The sequence below is a fragment of the Chiloscyllium plagiosum genome, unplaced genomic scaffold, assembly GCF_037043375.1.
Source record: "Chiloscyllium plagiosum isolate Xiang-an unplaced genomic scaffold, Cpla_swu_hap1 HiC_scaffold_23, whole genome shotgun sequence".
Lineage (NCBI taxonomy): Eukaryota > Metazoa > Chordata > Chondrichthyes > Orectolobiformes > Hemiscylliidae > Chiloscyllium > Chiloscyllium plagiosum.
In genome coordinates this window covers 55,778,872-55,798,974 of record NW_028270161.1, presented here as the reverse complement: position 1 = coordinate 55,798,974, position 20,103 = coordinate 55,778,872, and the positions used below count along the sequence as shown (strand labels likewise).

At 47.5% G+C, this 20,103-nt stretch overlaps 1 protein-coding gene and 1 long non-coding RNA gene across 2 annotated transcripts in view; one reads left to right on the top strand and one right to left on the bottom strand.

The window, feature by feature from the left end:
• The window catches only part of LOC148145903 (uncharacterized), a 62,190-nt gene extending 56,978 nt beyond the window's left edge, over window positions 1-5,212 (bottom strand). Inside the window, exons 1-2 of the long non-coding RNA XR_015761189.1 lie at window positions 4,771-5,212; window positions 2,794-2,855 (exon numbers count right to left, since the gene is read on the bottom strand). This is a non-coding gene — a long non-coding RNA (uncharacterized LOC148145903). The remainder of the gene's footprint in view (window positions 1-2,793; window positions 2,856-4,770) is intronic.
• The window catches only part of LOC122561568 (uncharacterized), a 130,147-nt gene that overhangs the window by 95,594 nt on the left and 14,450 nt on the right, over window positions 1-20,103 (top strand). Inside the window, exons 10-15 of the mRNA XM_043713365.2 lie at window positions 16-635; window positions 6,278-6,476; window positions 10,168-10,354; window positions 10,746-10,865; window positions 13,041-13,231; window positions 16,941-17,110. Coding sequence (XP_043569300.2) covers window positions 16-635; window positions 6,278-6,476; window positions 10,168-10,354; window positions 10,746-10,865; window positions 13,041-13,231; window positions 16,941-17,110 — 1,487 coding nt within the window. The remainder of the gene's footprint in view (window positions 1-15; window positions 636-6,277; window positions 6,477-10,167; window positions 10,355-10,745; window positions 10,866-13,040; window positions 13,232-16,940; window positions 17,111-20,103) is intronic.

The window sequence follows — 20,103 nt, the reverse complement described above, 5'->3', positions numbered from 1 at the left end:
CTTTGTTTTGTAAAGGTTAAGTGACAGTCGAATGGTGTGCCAGCAGAAGTGTTCTCCGTGCAAACCGTATTTACCCGCTCCTCGGACATCATGTGTTCCCTTGAGCCAGTCTTCCTGCCCACGAGTACCAGCTGCGTCCTCGTGCCCTCCTGTGAGCCTGCGCTCTTGCCCTCCACCTCCAATTTCCAACCCCTGCAAGCCATCGCACCAAAACTGTGGAGCTCTGTCCTCTGTCCTGAGCTCTTCCCTAGCATCCGCTGCCCCAATATGTTGCCTGCCATCTTCTGCTCTGACCACACGCCTCCCTGTGCATCAGCCGAGCTGCCCGCTACCTTCCTCTTTGGCCTCGTGCCTGTCCGCTGCTCGGCCAACCTGTTTGCCATCTTCTTGTATCCCACCCTGCCTTCCTGTGAGCCGGCTCAGCTGCCCACCGCCTTCTGCTCTTGCCTTGTGCACATCGATGAACCGGCCACGGTGCCCGTCACCTCTTCCGATGAGCCCGTGCCCTCCTCCTGCAAATCCCTCAGCAAGTTGCAGACCTGCGTCAAGTCGGCCATGCCCCGTGGCTCCAGTAACATACGCGAAACCTAATAATCCAACTGACGCGTCGAAATTTAAACTTGAACAATGTATGGGTAAGATGATGAAGACTTAGTTTTACGTTACCGTGATTGTGCAATTGATTAATATTTGACAATTAAGAAGTCAAAGTTCGTTTTTTTCTCTTGACCTGTGTATTCTCCTCACTTTGTCAATACGGCACTCACTTGATCTCGAACTGACCCTTGCTGGTTTATAAGGTTCGTCGTATTAACAGGGGCCAGGACGCATCAAGTTAGGATTGGCGCCATGGTAGAATTGTCCATGATGGCACAGTGTTAGGTTTGCCCACTTGCCTTTGACCATGACTGAAGCTTCCAATGTTGAGAAGGTAGCTGGTTGCAAGGTTTGTAATGAAGCAAGTCAGTCAGTCTCAGACAGCGCTCTCATTGGTATAATATGGGCACTAATGCCAAAAACTGCCAGACAAAGCTAAACTCTTCCTGTCCTGTGGCAGAGTAGTTACAATCCTGGATACACATCACAGCTACACTCTACTTTGATCCACAAGCATTCACTCCCTCCACCACTGATGCTCAGTAGCAGCAGTGTGTACTATCTACAAGATGTACTGCAGAAATTCACCAAAGCTCCTTAGACAACACCTTCCAAATCCACCACCACTTCCATCTAGAAGGACAAGGACAGAAGTTACATGGGGACATCACCACCTGCAAGTTCCCCTCCAAGCCACTCACTGTCCTGACTTGGAAATATATCACCGTTCCTTCACTGTCGCGTGGGTCAAAATCCTGGAGTTCCCTGGTCAACCCACAGCATATGGACTGCAGGGGTTCAGGAAGGCAGCTCACTACCATCTTCTCAAGGGCAACTAGGGACGGGCAATAAATGCTGACCCAACTACTGACACCCATGTTCCACAAATGAATAAAAAAAAGCTAATACTGGAGAATACCCCAGCGCCTTTTGCAATCCTACAAACTTTAATGATGTTGTTGCATGTTTATGTTTTATAACTTTATCATGAAAACTCTGCAGATTGCAGGCTGACCTGTTTCCCTCTATTCACCCAGTATCCCCTACACACAGTGAACAAGTCTTTTCCAGATGCTTTTTTGGTGCTTAATTAGATTAGATTACTTAAAGTGTGAAAACAGGCCCTTCGGCCCAACAAGTTCACACCGACCCTCCGAGAAGCAAACAACCCAGACCCATTCCCCTACATTTATCCCTTCACCTAACACTACAGGCAACTTAACATGGCCAATTCACCTAACCTGCACATTTTTGGACTGTGGGAGGAAACCGGAGCACCCGGAGGAAACCCACACAGTCACGGGGAGAATGTGCAAACTCCACACAGACAGTCGCCTGAGGTGGTGAAGGGTATCAAAGATCAGGGAACCGAGTCAGTGGAGTTTGGACCTGATGGGCTGAATGGCCTTCACCTGCTCCTATGTCCCTCTTGTTGAATGGTAATGGAAAGGGGCAGCAGGATCACAATCTCCCTGGGCTAGCCAAATCCCCCTGCCAAAGGGATGAGATATGTAATGGGCTTGGATTAAAAGAGATGGACAGTGACAATTCAGAGAAAAAGGAGAAAAAAAGAAAGACGTTTTGGAAGAGAGACAAACAGTTGCCACAGAATTTGTCAGGCAGATAGAGGCCATTTGACCCAACCAGTGTGTGCTAGTCCATACATGGCCTCCTTGCCATCCCTGGATTCAGCCCAGAGTTCTGTAACTCAAGTACAGATGTTGATCTAATCTTCTCATGTTGCAGAGGGTCAAAGGCTTGTTGCCTGCCCCCAGACTTCAATGCAACAACCCAAGGTAATGATTCCCCACCATAATGCTCTAATGGCCTTGTTCCCCCCTCATCTATCATTAAAGGTGAATTACTTCCTGTTTGCGTCACTGTTTTAGACTGAGCTGGTTCCAGGTTACTAGCGTCTTGGCTCTCTCTTTATCAGCCTCAGTGTCCGTGAGTGTTGACTGACTTGACAATTTTCAACACATATTCTGAGGCAGACTAGAAGCAGTCCCACAGCATGGGGCATTAATAATCAACCCCTAATTTCTGATGGCTGGCTCTGATTGGATGTATTGTTGAAGGTTTCTTCATCCCCTCCCGGCTCTATCCTCTTCAACTGGTCAAATAGCCACATCCCCCAGAGTTTAGAACCAAGAAATAAGGTTGTTCAAATATAAAAAAGGAAGCACACATATTCACCCCTGAATGGCTGTTCTTCTACGAATTACTCACTGCAAAGATTACCTTTAACTTCCCGATACCTGTAAAACATTTACAATGAAATTAGTATTAGATTAGATTAGCTTAGAATACAGTGTGGAAACAGGCCCTTCGGCCCAACAAGTCCACACCGACCCGCCGAAGCGCAACCCACCCATACCCCTACATTTACCCCTTACCTAACACTATGGGCAATTTAGCATGGCCAATTCACCTGACCCTGCACATCTTTGGACTGTGGGAGGAAACCGGAGCACCCGGAGGAAACCCACGCAGACACAGGGAGAATGTGCAAACTCCACACAGACAGTCGCCTGAGGCGGGAATTGAACCCGGGTCACTGGCGATGTGAGGCCGCAGTGCTAACCACTGTGCCACCGTGCCGCCCATATTATTATGCAATAGAATATCTTCAAATCCCCAATCCTTGACAACATCCCTTCGTGCCTTCCATTTCTTCTCCCTTGTACCAATGTTCAAATGCAACAGGATCTGGACAATATCCAGGCTTGTGTCACCAACTGATTCCTGATGAAGGGCTTATGCCTGAAATGTCAATTCTCCTGCTCCTCGGATGCTGCCTGACCTGCTGTGCTTTTCCAGCACCACACTCTTGGCTCTAATCTCCAGCATCTGCAGTCCTCAATTTTTCCTCCTTGGGATAACAACTGACAAGTAACATTCACGCCACACAAATGCCAGGCTATGACCATCACCAATAAGAGACAATCTAACCACCACCCCATGACATTTAATGGTGCTACCAACACTGAATCCCCCACATCAATATCCCTGGGGTTGCCATTGACCAGAAACTCAACTGGACTGGCCACATAAACACATTGGCTGCAAGAGCAGATCAGAGGCTAGGAATACTGTTGTGATAACTTACCTCCTGACTCCCCGAAATCTCTCCACCATCTACAAGGCACAAGTCAGGAGTGTGATGGAATACTCCCCACTTGCCTCGATGGGTGTAGCTCCAACAACACTCAAGAAGCTTGACATCATCCAGGACAAAACAACTCATTTGATTGAAACGCCACATCCACAAGCATCCACTCCCTCCACCACCGACACTCAGTGGCAGCAGTGTGTACCATCTACAAGGTGCACTGCGGAAATTCACCAAGGATTCTCAGACAGCGCCTTCCAAACCCATCTAGAACAACAAGGGCAGCAGATACAAGGGAACACCCCATCAGCAAGTTCGCCTCCAAGTCACCTACCATCCTGACTTGGAAATACAACCGTGTTCCTTCAATATCACTGAGTCAAAATCCTGGAAATTCATTCCTGAGGGCATTATGGGGCTACCTACAGCATGTGGTCTGTAGCAGTTTAAGTAGTCAGCTGACCATCACCTTTTCAAGGGCAGTTCGGGATGGGCAAAAAACACTGGCCCAGCCAGCGATGCCCACATTCACAAGTGAATTAAATAAAGTCACCCCCATGCCACCCACTTCAGCTTATACCATTTCTATCTACCCTGCTTTATCCCTCCCACAAAGATCCCCCATCTCATGCCAATCCTCCTTCCACCCATTGCCCTTCCCCTCCTCCTCTTCTCTTGCAGAGTTTTTGAAATTTGCTGAGATTGTAATGGAGGCATGGAAACAGACTCTTCAGTCCAACTTTGTCCATGCCAACTAGACATCCCAATCTTCCACAAAGCTCTGTTGGATGACCGTTGGTTAATTCGTTTATTTAGGGAAGGAAATCTGCCATCCTCACCTGGTGAGTTAACTCCACACACACAGCAATGTGGTTGACCTTTAATTGCCCTCTGAAATGGTCTAGCAAGCCCTCTCAGTTCAAGGGCAAGATTGGGATGGGCAACTAAAGCTGGCCCTGCCAGGAGTACCCCATGAAAGAACAAAGGGAAGAAATGAGATATTTTAAGCTGTTACTGTAACATCCTGGTGTACCCAGGCATTGCCCAACAGATAAACTCACCAACGGATGCATGCCTTGAACTGAACAATCCAGGCAGACAGTAAATATGTACAGATTCCTGGAGAATCCCAGAGATTTGGCAGCCTCGGATACTGACGATACATCACACTTGCTAACTGGATGAAACTGAGCTGCAGATGGCTTGTACATTGTGACCTGATCTCACTGAAATGCGTAAGCTTCTGAGAGGGCTTGGGCCGGAAATCCACTGAGTGGATATCTCCCCTCATGGCAGAATCTAGGACAAGGGAACACAGTTTCAACATAAGGAATCTACCATTTAAAATTTCTTCTCTCGGAAGAATGGCAGTTCACCTTTGAAATACTGTATCCTATTCCTGCTCCTAATTCTTGTCTTTTTATTGAAGTTATAAGCACCACTGCAAACATTTATTCCCTTGTGGGAGCAATTCATGTTAACTTAAGGGTTTCTCTGCGCTTTCAAAATAAGAGTTGGGCATCCTTTAGTTTTGAAAATGGTGATGCATACGTTACCCTCACAGTGTTGATTGAAGACCCTGATAGGAGTGAACATGTTGTAGTATTTACACTCAAGTCTTCTCTTGCTACTGAATGTAAAATATTTGGTGTGAATGTTTCAGGGTCTATAATAAAAAAGCAACTGTTTTATTGCCACATCAGCTCGAGTGTTTATTAGGACATGACAGAGTTGTTTTCTTTAAATGCTGTTTCTGTTTCAGTTCTTGCCCCTTTCCCATGATCTCCCTCTGCTGCTACACCTTTCAATCCCACCTCCCCATTTATGGCCTACTCATTGGTGTCAATCAGTACCAAGGTGGGTATGAGAATGGGGTGTGGGGGTAGCTAATGAGCATTCCTTTCCATCAAACCCTCTCTACCCAACTGACCTGGGCATTTCACAGGTACGTTGAGAGTAGGTGGGACTTGAACCCCGACTTCCTGGCCTTTGAGGTGAGGACATCTCTCTGAGTGCATCTCCTGAACGTCCTCATGGTTCAACTTGAAAAACACTCCTTAACGTTAAGGCAAATAGCAGAAAATGTGACTGCAATCCTGATTTCCATCTGGTTACAGGGTTTGGGCTGTGGAACCGGGAAGTGTTTGCGGGAAAGGTTGCATCAGGCTGACAGACACCTCACATCTCCACCTGACACATCCACACAGCACCACAAGCCCAAGGTCAGGGAAGCAGTGGGAAAGGTACTTTGCAGATCTGAACCTCACCAACAGCCACCCTGAGATATAGGCCTGTTCACATCTACTTGCACATTAGGAGAGTCTCTGCTGTCCAAGCAGGATAGCAAAGTTTTCTGCTTTAACATCTCCCTTGTTCAGCTATCTGAACCCTCTTTGTTCACTGCCTCTTTGTAAGGTTGGTATTTTTCTGAAGGGGCGAGAAGGAGGTGGGTTGGTGGTGGGGGGGCATGTCTTTGCTTATAATCTTGTGTTCACCTGTGACTGCAGCCATGTGCAAAAGGCCATGAGGCTGTTGGGAGCACCTACAATGACATCTCTTCTTCTACAGCGTCGGAAAGTAATAAAACTGAGCCAAAGTGGTTCTGTGCAAAGCCTCCGACCCATTCTCCCAACAGTTGCAAATCCGGTCAAGGGCGAGATTTTTACAACACTTTGATTGAGAACCTCAAGAACAATGACTCGACCAACGCGCCCCTTGTTTGTAAGCCAGTCATGAACACATGTGACCTCAACACACCGATCGCCAGGTAACCAAGACATGTTCCATCATCAGCTGTTGACTCACTGCTTTGTATCTCAAACCTTTTATCCATGTGCTCACACTGTTGAGAAAGTTGGGAAGATTGTTCAACTGTGCCCTCCCATGGTGAAGTTTGCTTCTGCATTTCATGATTATGGGAAATGGGCATTTAAAAAAACAATTCTTGACAAGTAAGGTTGTCCAGAAATAATGTCCGCGGTTAACGACTGTTTATAAATAGATTTCTTTTAATGCATTGTGTTCATACAATTAACAGTACAGATTATAGAATTCATTCTTATTAGAGGCAGGGCTGTTTACCATGTAAGTATTTATTTTGGGAGTGTGGTCTTTGAGAACTTTTTTTTACTACAAGATATTTTTAAGGTGGGGCTAGAAAGATTTAAAAAAGACACGAGGGCAATTTTTTACACAGAGAGTGGTTGGTCCAGAGGAAGTGGCGGATGTGGATGTTATAATGTTTACAAGAAATTTGGATAGGTACACGAATAAAAAATGTTTTTGATGGATATGGGTCAAGTGCAGGCAGGTGGGACCAATCTAATTTGGGATTATGGTTGGCATGGACTGGTTGGACTGAAGTGTCTGTTTCTGTGCTGTATGGCTCCATAACTCTATAAGAGTCTCTTGAGAGGTGGTGTAGTTGAAATCACCTGGGTTATGTCAGAGGGTAGTTGAGCGACAATCATGTTGGTGTGGGGCTGGAATCACATGTAGGCCAGATGAAGTAATGCTGGCTGGTTTCTTCCCAAATGGATATCCCCAAATTCTTTACTCGTTACTAGTTGACTGGGAAGTGTTGAGAAGCTAGGATTGTCCTCCCAGTTGCGAGAAGGTTATGAGGAGATTTAATAAAGATGTTGAAAATGATGAATGGCTTGGATAGGCTAGCTATGGTGTTGGATTGTGGTGGACAAAGGTAAAAATCACACAACACCAGGTTATAGTCCAGGTAGCTACCTGACACAGGCTCAACGCTCCAAAAGCTTGCATTACCAAATAAACCTGTGGGATTATATCATGGTGTAGTGATTTTTACCATGGATAGGATAGACAGGGAGAAATAGGAGGGTTGAGTATGCAAGGACAGGGATCTATAATAACTTGTAATATACCCAGGGTGTGGAGTGTGGAAGGGGTGGGCTATATTGATGGCTTTGGTGAACTAAGGGGAATTTCTTTCAGAGTCGAGAGTGTGGTGCTGGAAAAGCACAGCAGGTCAAGTAGCATCCAGGGAACAGGAGAATCGACGTTTCGGGCATAAGCCCTTCATCAGGAATGGATGAAGGGCTTATGCCCGAAACATTGATTCTCCTGCTCCTTGGATGCTGCCTGACTTGCTGTGCTTTTCCAGCACCACACTCTCGACTCTGATCTCTCGCATCTGCAGTCCTCACTGTCTCCTAGTAATTTCTTTCAGACCACATTTGAATGTTGCAACTGCTTTGGGGGTGGGGGGGTTGCTGGAAGAATTGAGAAATAAGGAATATTGGCAGGGTTACAGGTGAAGTGGACTAGAGTGAGTTTGGATCAGCCTTTCAAAGAGCCAGAACAGGTGTGTTGGACCAAACAACCTCCTCCAGTGACGTTAGAATTGTTGACTAATGTGGGAGAGTACAAAGGGATTCCACTATCAGAAGGGAACTGAAATCATTATAAAATATCAATGAACCTAAAATATTCTTGTAAAGAGTTAAATCAGTGAGAAGATACAGTATAAATTCATCACTGTGCATGTGATCGGTCTCTGGCAGTGCTGTATTTGACTTGTGTGTTGCTTGTGGAATGTGAATGTGTTTTCCAACATTTGAGTATATCATCCCCTGCTGGTCACCATGGTGATTGGAGTCTGCTTTGTTACTGCAACCCCTCGTGAACAGGTTGCCAGCCCTGTGCAGGGCTTCCCCGTGGAGGCTTATGGGGTTACTGATTAATCTCATTACAGGTGAGTGACCTGAGGGAAAGACTATAGAGATATTAAAGTAATGGGGTGTGATTCTTGTATTTGTCTTTCTTTGTTTTATGTTGGGAAAGGATATATTGAAGTAGTTACAGGGTGGGGACGTTGGAGTAGGGTCATCTTGTGATGAAATGAGCCAGTTTCTCAGACCTGTGTGCTTAATACCTGTTTACTCCAACATTCACCAGTCTCAACAAGAGGGTGGGACCAGGGGCAGGGTGCATTCTTTTAATTCTTACCTTGCCATGGAGCAAAACCATTTGTTATCTGATTGCCTTTGAGAAAGTGGTGTAGAGTTACAATTCATCTGGTCTCTGGTAGCAGTTTGGTACAACCGAGTAGCTCACTCAACCGTTTCAGAGAGTGTTAAAGACTCAGCCATATTAGATGTAATCAGTCACCGCTCTCTCTCTCTGTTTCTCTCTAATGAGAAAGCAGTGTATGGCCCACTGGATTATGGAAACTTTACCTTTACTGTTAGAGTTGACATGACATCTTCTTAACACAGAGCATTTGTGATTAGAATTCAGAACATCTATCAAAATGCTTCCTTAGAACCGCAACAGGGATAGACAGGGTAGATGCAGGTAAAATGTTTCTCCTGGTCGGGGAGTCTGGAGTCAGAGGTCACAATTTAAAAATAAGCAGAGTGCCATTTGAGAATCAGGTGAGGAGGAATTAGTTTTACTCAGAGGGTGGTGATACTTTAGAATTTTCTACCCCGGAGGCCTGGGGAAAATTCAGTCTCTGAGTGTAATTACAGGTGAATCAAGTTTTGATTATCAATGATGTGAAGGGTTAAGGGAATATTGTGGTCAAAATGAAGTTTGATCACCCATGATTGAATTAAATGGCAGAGCAGACTCAATGGGCTGAATGGCCTGCTCTTATTCCTATGATCCTATAGCCACGTTGCTATGGATCTGGAATCATGTGTTGGCCAGACTAGGTAAGAGTGGCAGATTTCCTTCCCAAAAGGCCATTAGTGAACCAGTTGCATTCCTACAACAATACTTTCATGGTCACCATCACTGAGATTAATTTCTAATCCCCTTGCTACTAGTTAATTCTACCGGCAGACATGGTGGGATTTGTCCCCATGGCAATAAAAGGCGTCATGGATTAATAGTCCAGTAGCAGTATTGCCATCAAGGCACTTGATATTGTGAGGTTAAAAGAAGTCAACCAGTTTTGAGGTTCTGTTTCCCACGTGCTGGCACCGCTTTCACAGAAGCAGACTTCGGGGAGAGGAGAGGATGTGGGGAGGGAGTGGGAGTGCTGGCTGATGAAGACTGTTATTGACCCAATGAGGCTAAATAAAGGAGGTCAGTGAGACTGCAGCTGGTTTTCCTTCCCAATGCCAAGATTGGTAGTGGTAGAGAGTTGGTGGGGGGGGCGGGGATTGGGTTGTCAGTGGCAGGGTTGTGGTGGTGGAAGGGGGGTGGTCCAGCAGTTCCCATTAGGCCTGAATGTAGGCTTCTCTGAGTGTAGTGGCTGCCATGGGGCTGCCTTGTGAAGGGGGCTTCCCCTGCCCTGACACCCTCTGATTGGTCCTCTGGCTGTGAGAGTCATTGGACGGTGAGCCCAAGTTGTCTTCTCTGGAGGAGATCCCCATAGTTCCCCTCGCAGTGTGGGTTTCAGGGCCTCCTCCTGTTTCTGAGCACACCGTTTTCAACTTTCACAGGCAAAGTGAGCTCAAACCATTTCTTTCTTCCAGCACCATGGGCAACATGAAAATAATCGAAGTCGCTGCCAATGGCCACTTTGTGCGACTCTTAAATATCTCACTCAGCACGGAGGAAGACATTGGGAACTACATCTTGCAGCAGAACATTGATGGACACCCAGTGACAGTGTACCGCTTCCCACCCAGGACCCGGGTGAATGCAGGGTCCAGTATAACCGTAAGTACAGGATGCCCATTGGCTGAATGCAAACCCTGCTCATACAAATTCCTTGGAAGCTGACTTGGACAGATCCTCTGCTGTCACCATTTTCTGTCCGGATTCACCTTCCGTCCAGCTTGGTCCGAGTTACCTTGCCACCTTTACCTCGGCTTGCAGGTGGGCCACTACCATTTGGGATCCTATTATTCCTGCGCCAAGGTGGGGCACAAAGTCTGGCTGAAAATGCTCCCCTTGGGTTCAATGAGATGGTGCCCAGCCCCACCTCATAGCAGCTAGAGATGAGTGAAGTGTGCCAGCCCTAGCTGACGATGCCCACAAACCGGGAATATTTAATTTGAAGTCTCTGCCTTTGAGCTATTAACACAGTTTCATTCACGGCTTTTTTTAGGTCTGGGCAGCTGAAGCAAAGGTCCCACACAGTCCTCCAAAAGACTTTTTGTTGAAGGAAAGTAATAAATTCGGAACTGGTCCAGAATGTACGACAATCTTGTGCAAGCCCAATGGGCAGGTAAGTAGCTCTTGATTATACCTTCAGTAATCCAGTGGTGTTACAGCAATAGAGTCATACAGCACAGAAATAGACACTTCAACCCAACCTGACCATGCTGACCAGGTTCCCCAAACTAAACTAGACCCATTTGCCAGCATTTGGCCCATATCCCTCTAAACCTTTCCTATCCATGCATCTGTCTTTTAAATGTTGTAACTGTACTTAACGCTACCACTTCTTCTGGCAGCTCCTTCCATCCATGCAACACCCTCTGCATGAAAACGTTGCCCCTCAGGTCAATTTTAAATATTTCCCCTCTCACTTTAAACCTTTGTCCTCTGGTTTTGAACGCCTCTACCCGAGTGAAAAGACCATTGGTATTCACCTGATCGGTGCCCCTTATAAGGTCACTCTTTAGTTTCCTACGCTCCAGGGAATAAAAGTCCTAGCTTATCCAGCCTCTCCTTAGAACTCAAACTGTCCAGTTCTGGTAACACCCTGGTAAAGCTTTTCTGGACCCTTTCCAATTTAATAATATCCTTCCCATAGCAGGGTGAGCAGAATGCAGTATTCCAAAAGTAGCCTCACCAATGTCCTGTAGAACATGACGTCCCAACTCCTATACTCAATGGTCTGAGCAATAAAAAGTGCCTTCTTCACATTCTCTGCCTTGACGCCACTTTCAGAGATCTATGTATCTGAAATACTAAGTCTCTCTGTTTGACAATACATCTTTCAGGGCCCTATCATTAATTGTGTAAGTCCTGCCCTGGTTTGTCTTACCAAAATGTAACATCTCTCATATATCCAAATTAAACAGCATTCTCCCATCTCATTGGTCCCATTGCGAGGCCATTCAGTCCATCGTGGGCAGGATTTTACAGGGCATTGTATTTCCTGCCATCCTTGACTTGTTTGTTAGTTGTCAGCCCATGCACCATGCTGCCCCACAGTGGGGCTTTTACAGTGCAATCCACCTTGTCTGACTCAGAGTGAGACTCCCCTTCCCCACCTGGGCAGGGGTCACTCTGTTGAGAGAGCTGCATCAGATCCTAGGCTCAGCCTGACAGTGCCAGGATCGAGCAGGACTGCACAGCCAGGACTGCGGGCTGTCCCTGCGGATGAAGAATGGTTGCACCTGGGCTTAAGTCTGAGATTTCAGACAGGCATGGGCTCAGCTTAGGTGCCAAGAGCCTATTCAGTGGGAGGAGTGAGCTGGAGGGGGTTGGAGGGTGCAGGATGTTGACTCCGATGGGCACAGAGAACCACTCTGACCAAGGTACGCTTCCAATTCCAAACAATTGGTAGCCACCTCAGTGAAACCGTGCATTGTAATGGCAGAGCGAGAGTGGGGCTGATGCTTGTCATTAATGGGGGCAGGGAGCATGGGGGAAAGAGCTGTCCGACTCCTTTCCCTCCCAACGTGAAATGGGAGAGCGATGGAGAGTGGGCAGGCCCACCCCATTTTGTTTTCCTCGACAAAAGTGGGGACTGCAGATGCTGGAAACCAGAGTCTAGATTAGAGTGGTGCAAGACGTCGATTTTCCTGCTCCTCGGATGCTGCCTGACCTACCGTGCTTTTCCAGCACCACTCTAACCTCCATTTTGTTTTCCTGCCCCACAATCTCTGCTCCTCCCCCCACCCCCCTAACAACACTTCAAATATGCTGGTTGGAAAGGGTGTAATATCGTAAAAATTACACCCACATCTGTGTTGGCCAACACAGAGTTAACCAGTTTAATCCTGCTTCAGTGAGCTATGACCAACCTGACTGGCTGGCAGCTGTGTTGCCTCAGTAGTGCCAACCCAGAGCAGTGGCCACAGCTGGGACTGCATGCAGTTTCACCACTGTCAAGGAGCCCTTGGGGGAGTCAGGGAGTCTTAGCAAGGCCGAGCAACATAAAGGCTTGCTTGTGTGGGCTATGGAACTATACCCCCAGTGAGGGGAACAGGCTAAAGAGTTGCAAGAACTGTACATGCCATCCATACAATAATTAAGTGATGAGAATTGGCTTACTCTGGGCTGTTTTGCCAATCGTGAGTTCCATTAGTGCTTGATTGATACATTCTAGTGGAAAATGTCACAGGGTCAAGGGTATGTCACCCACTGATATGGACTCTTGTCAGGATTTTGGATCAAGTATTGAATGCTTTCTCAGTCCCCTTTAACTGAACTGTGATCTTCCCCCTAGGCTGTAGCGTGGTTCACTCCTGGTCATGGAAAATCAAAGCTAAAGGACCCATGCAAAGATGGAGAACAGTTCACAGACTATGAACATGCACTCCCAAAACATAATGCTCAACATAATTTTCAATCAGACAAGGCAAAGGAAGAATCTTTTGCAAACGTGTGCCAATTCGTCCCAGAGACCTTACCAGTCAAGTAGGTACATGCGCAATTGAACATGTTGCCTTATTTCCCCGGAGCACCACCAGTGCTGCTCACTCAAAGAGGTGTCTGAGATTAAGGAGCTCAAATTCACGATACTTCAGTTTCTGCATGGTTACTCAGGCAAAACTCACAAAACTAATGGGCAAGGGCACATCACAATTAAAATTGCAGATGGAATGAGAGCCTTTAATGCAAAGGAACTGTACAAAGGGGAGCTAGTCCTGCTCACAGGCATGGTTTCTGCTCCTGCCCTGGGTCCCACAGAGCCTCGGGAACTGGTCATCTGCCCCCTTTCCAGGGTTCAGAGCCTTGGGTCGACCACATCTGGGGATCTGTCTGTGGTTTTCGAGACGGCACCTTGCTGAGAGTGTTGCACCATGATATTATCAAGGCTTAAATCACCAGGACAGCTGGTCGAGCAGAAGCCAAGATCAACAACTTTTTATGATACACTAATACAAGATATTGCTATAAATGTAGATCATAAGTGCACCGGGCTGTGATCTAGTTACATTAGGACTAATGTACCAGACCGGTTGAAGAGTGGCAAATGTTATTCCCTTGTTCAAGAAAGGGAATAGGAATAACCCTTGGAATTACAGGCCAGTCAGTCTTGCATTGGTGGTGGGCAAATTATTGGAGAGGATTCTGAGTGACAGGATTTATGATTATTTGGAAAAGCATAGTTTGATTAGAGATAGTCAGCATGGCTTTGTGAGGGGCAGATCATGCCTCATAAACAAACCTTGTTGAATTATTTGAGAATGTGACAAAACTCACGGAAGGCAGAACAGTGGATGTGGTGTACATGGATTTTAGCAAGGTGTGGTAGGCTCATTCAGAAAGTACGGAGGCATGGATACAGGAAAATTTGGCTGTCTGGATACATAGAAGACAGAGGGTGGAAACTATTCAACCTGGAGCTCAGTGGCCAGTGGTGTTCCACAGTGATCTGTTCTGGGTCCTCTACTGTTTGTGATTTTTACAAATGACTTAGATGAGGAAGTGGAAGGATGGGTTAGTAAGTTTGCTGATGACAAGAAGTTTGGTGAAGTTGTGGATAGTGTGGAGGGCTGTTGTAGGTTGCAACGGGACATTGACAGGATGCAGAACTGGGCTGAGAAGTGGCAGATGGAGTTCAACCTAGAAAAGTGCGAAGTGGTTCATTTTGGAAGGTCAAATTTGAATGCAGATTACAGGGTTAAAGGGAAGATTCTTGGAAGTGTGGAGGAACAGGGGAATCTTGGGGTTGACGTCCATAGATCCCTCAATGTTGCCATCCAAGTTGATTAGGTTGTTAAGAAGGCGTATGGTGTGTTGGCTTTATTAGCAGGAGGATTGAGTTTAAGAGCCACAAGGTTATGCTGCAGTTCTATAATGCTCTGGTTAGACCATACTTGGAATATTGTGTTCAGTTCTGATCACCTTATTTTAGGAAAGATGTGGAAACTTTAGCGAGAGTGCAGAGGAGATTTACCAGGATGCTGCCTGGACTGGAGGGCATGTCTTATGAAGAAAGGTTGAGGGAGCTAGGGCTTTCCTCATTGGAGCGAAGAAGGATGAGTGATGACTTGATAGAGGTGTACAAGATGATGAGAGGCATTGGCCTGTGACCAGTGGAGTGCCACAAGGATCGGTGCTGGGTCCTCTACTTTTTGTCATTTACATAAATGATTTGGATGTGAGCATAAGAGGTATAGTTAGTAAGTTTGCAGATGACACCAAAATTGGAGGTGTAGTGGACAGCAAGGAAAGTTACCTCAGATTACAACAGGATCTTGACCAGATGGGAAAATGGGCTAAGAAGTGGCAGATGGAGTTTAATTCAGATAAATGTGAGGTGCTGCATTTTGGGAAAGCAAATCTTAGCAGGACTTATACACTTAATGGTAAGGTCCTCGGGAGTGTTGCTGAACAAAGAGACCTTGGAATGCAGGTTCATAGCTCCTTAAAAGTGGAGTCGCAGGTAGATAGGATAATGAAGGCAGCGTTTGTATGCTTTCCTTTATTGGTCAGAGTATTGAGTACAGGAGTTGGGAGGTCATGTTGCGGCTGTACAGGACATTGGTTAGGCTGTTGTTGGAATATTGTGTGCAATTCTGGTCTCCTTCCTATCGGAAAGATGTTGTGAAACTTGAAAGGGTTCAGAAAAGATTTACAAGGATGTTGCCAGGGGTTGGAGGATTTGAGATATAGGGAGAGGCTGAACAGACTGGAGCTGTTTTCCCTAGAGCGTCGGAGGCTGAGGGGTGACCTTATAGAGGTTTACAAAATTATGAGGGGCATGGATAGGGTAAATAGGCAAAGTCTTTTCCCTGGGGTCGGGGAGTCCAGAACTAGAGGGCATAGGTTTATGATGAGAGGGGAAAGATATAAAAGAGACCTAAGGGGCAACTTTTTCACACAGAGGGTGGTGTGTGTATGGAATGAGCTGCCAAAGGAAGTGGTGGAGGCTGGTACAATTGCAACATTTAAGAGGCATTTGGATGGGTAATGAATAGGAAGGGTTTGGATGGATATGGGCCGGGTGCTGGCAGGTGGGACTAGATTGGGTTGGGATATCTGGTCGGCATGGACGGGTTGGACCGAAGGGTCTGTTTCCATGCTGTACATCTCTATGACTCTATGACTGAATAGAGTAGATAGCCAGACTCTTTCTCCCAGGGCAGAAATGGCTATCATAACGGGGCATAATTTTAAGGTGATTGGAGGAAGATTTAGGGGACACATCAGCGGAATGTTCTCTACACAGAGAGTGCTGGGTGTGGATTGCACTGCCAGCAATGGTAGTAGAATCAGAGACATTTGGGACATTTAAGCCTCTTGGATAGGCACATGGATGACAGTACAATGAAGGGTATGGAGGTTAGTTTGATCTTAGAGTAGGATAAAAGGCCAGCACAATATTGAGGGCTGAAGGATCTATACTGTGCTGTAACATTCTAACCTATATTCTTCATATATTTATGTCCCATGTGCTCACTGTGTTCCTTCCAGAATGTTCCTCTGAGTGTGTTCCAGCTCTGGCCTTGCTGTGCCATTCATACCCCAGTAAGGTGCAACCCCAGCACAAGGTTGCTCCAGGTCCCTCAGCTCTGACAGAACAAAGTGAGGGGTCTTCAAGTTTGAAAGCAACTCTGGATGCCCTTGTTCACGTAGAGAGTAGTGGAAATCTTAAACCTTCCCCTCCAAAGGAGCTGGATGCTGGGAAGTTGTATTTATACCCCCATTGATTGCAAGAGCATATCATGGACTTTACCAGAATTGGCCCACACTAAAGGCACATTACATCCACACTGCCACCATAGGAAAGGTAACAGTGTGATTCAGAGCTCACAACCCTACAGGGCTCAGCTTCTGGCACTGAAAAGAAGCCTCAGGAAAACAATCCCTGTGTGGTTGTTAGCTTGAGAAGTAACAGGACCTTCGAGGGACATTATTCAGGAGTCGACGGGGAGTTTGCATTCTGGTGTTGACATGTGACTCTGACTATCCCAAAATCATCACAGAGAAAGAACAGTTTCTTTTAAATGTTCAATTCTTACTTCTTTACAATCCAATCATTCAGCCAGCCGAATTTTGATAGCTCTATGACTCTTGCTAGTGACAAATGTCCATAAGAATGAGCTGTAAGTTAGAAAGTGTTTGGCCAGCTGTCTTGCCTTGCTTTGCAGTGTCTGAAACACTTTTGTTTTTGCAGTCAGAAACCGAGCTTCTACAACTTTCCAACCCGCTGCCCTTGGGGTCAGAGTCTGGCTTCTCCTACCCACCCGGATTTCACCTTACCAAGGATGGTGTCTGCTGGGAACGATGGAAGCAGTCAGTGCAGGGACTCCCGTTCACAGTATACTCGACCTGACCCTATCCCAGGTGAGGTAAAAATCGGGCTGATCTGCACAAGAGCCAACTTTCCTGAAGGAAAGCTGCCCAGTTGTGGAGAGGTACAGCACGGAAACAAACCCTTCGGTCCAACTTGTCCATGCCGACCAGATATCCTAACCTAATCTAGTTCCATTTGTTTGCACTTGGCCCGTTTCCCTCCAAACCCTTCCTATTCATATACCCATCCAGATGCCTTTTAAATGCTGTAATTGTACCAGCCTCCACCACTTCCTCTGGCAGCTCATTGGAGGGATAATGATAGCTGCTGGACAGTGGCACTGGCGAGAGTTGACACAGTGAACATTCTCATTCCTACACGTCCCTCGTGTCTGACGTATGTCTTCCCCCACAAAGCTTTTTACCAAATGTGGGCAAACCTTATCAAGGCAAGTTGTAACACACTACCCTTTCAACACGAGTCGTCCATATTTAAATACAGAGTGGGAAAATGTGGCGCCGGAAAAGCACAGCAGGTCAGGCAGCATCCGAGGAGCAGGAGAGTTCATGTTTCAGGAATAAGCCCTTCATCAGGAATGGGGAGGGGTTGGGGATAGAGGGACTAAGATCCACCACCTGCATGATCACTGCCAGGACCACCGCCTCCACGATCGCCTCCGAAACCTCCACGAATGCTGCCCGCTATGTCACTTCCACCCCTGTGATTGCTGCTGCCGATGTCATTTCTGCCCCCACTGATGTCACTCGCCCAAACATCGCCGACGATCACTCCACACCCCCCCCCCCCCGCTGCACATGCTGCCGAAAGCACCGATTCCACCACCGTATGCACCACCCCGCATTTGCTGCTGAATGTGCCACTTCCGCCCCCCCCTCACTCACTGAAGCTCCACCAACCATGTCGCCTCCACAGCTGCCGCTGAGCACACTGCCTCTGGGAACGTCACACGGAGCGTCTCTTCCGTTCCCGTGGGAATACACAGCTTCCGCGCCCCTCCCCAACCACCAGCATTTACGTCACTTCCTCCAGTGACAACACCAATGACCACATGACTGCCCCCACTCCAGAGAGAGTCCCCGCCCCCACTCCCAATTCCAACTCTACACCAGGCTCCACTCCCCAGGCCCCAGGCCCCAGCCCACAGCCCTGTGGGTTTTTACGATCTCCCCAGGCCTGCCCATCTCTGAGGATAATTGATCAGTCCTCAGTAAAGATCTCACCTTCATCTCACTACGTTGCCGGGTCAATGAATTCCAAACTGGTTGTGACATCGAACTTTGCCTCCATGCTTATTTGTTAAATCATGACTCCCACTCACCCTCCAAAGACCCCGTTGCTGCCTCAAACATACTCCATCCACCTGGACACCCCATCCTGTTCTCTTACCCCCCCTCGACCTCTTCATCTCCAACTGCCGCCATGACATTGACTGCCTCAACCAGTCCACCCCCTCACCAACTCCAACCTGTCAGCCTTGCAAAAGGGCAGCCCTCCACTCCCTCTGTTCCAACCCCCACATCACCATTAAACCAGCGGATGGGGGGGTAGGGTGCACACAGTGGTAGTTTGGTGCACCGACCTCTACATCCTTAAGCCAGGTGCAACTCAAAAACACCTCCACCTACCACCCCTTTGATCACGACCTCACCTCCCATCACCAAACCATCATGTCCCAGACCCCATCCACAACCTCATGACCTCAGGAGATTTCCCATCTTAAGCCTCCAATCTCATAGTCCGGGAATCCCGCACCGCCCGGTTCTACCTCCCACCCAAAATCCACAAACGTGACTGCCCTGGTCAATGCCTGTTCCTGCCCACCGAACTTATTTTCTCATATCTCGACACCATCCTGACCCGTTGCTCAAGGAACTCCCCACATACAGCGGGACACCACCCACACCCTCCACCTCCTCCATGACTTTCGTTTCCCTGGCCTCCAATGCCTCGCCTTCACCATGAGCATCCAGTCCCTGTACACGTTCATCTGCCATGGTGAAGGCCTCCAAGTCCTCTGTTTCTCTCTCCACCGCCGACCCAACCAGTACCCTTCCACCGACACACTCATTCGTTTGGCTGAACCGGTCCTCACCCATGACAAATTCTCCTTTGAATCCTCCCACTTCCTCCAGACCAAAGGGGTAGCCATGGGCACCTGCATAGGTCCCAGCTCTGCTGTCTCTTTGTCAGGTATGTGGAACAGTCCATCTTCTGCAGTTACACTGTCATCACCCCCAACCACTTCCTCCGCAACATCGAAGACTATATCAATGCCACCTCATGCTCCCTCGAGGAGGTAAAAAAGTTCATCAATTTCATTAACACCTTCCACCCTGACCTCAGGGTCACCTGGACCATCTTGAGCACCTATTTCCCCTTCCATCTCCATCTCCAGTGACTGACTCAACATGGACATCTATTTCAAACCCACCAACTCCCCCAGAAACCTGGACTACACCTCCTCCCACACCTCCCCCCTCACCCCTGTCCAAGGCTCCAAAGAGTCTTTTCACATCTGGCATATTTCTGCAAAGATTTTCCGGCACATTCACCGACCTTATCTATTGTATCTATTGCTCTTGATGTGGTCTCCTCTACGTCAGGGAGCCAGAACGCCATCTTGTAGAGCATTTCAGGGAACGTCTCTGGGACACATGCAACCACACACCCAACAACCAAGCAATCCCACCACCCTGGGCCAAACACTTCAACTTCACCTCTCACTCCCCCAAGGACATGCAAGTCCTGGGCCTCCTCCACCGCCAAATCCAAGCCACCTGACGACTGGAGGAGGAATGCCTCATCTTCCACCTTGGGACCCTTCAACCACACGGCATCAATGTCAACTTCACCAGTTTCAGAATCTCCCCTCCCCTCACCTCATCCCAGATCCAACTCTCCAACTCGGCACGGCCCTCTTGAACTGTCCTACCTGTCCATCTTCCTTCCCACCTATCTGCTCCACCCTCCCCACCAACCTATCACAATCATCCTCCCACCTTCATCCACCTATCACCTTCCC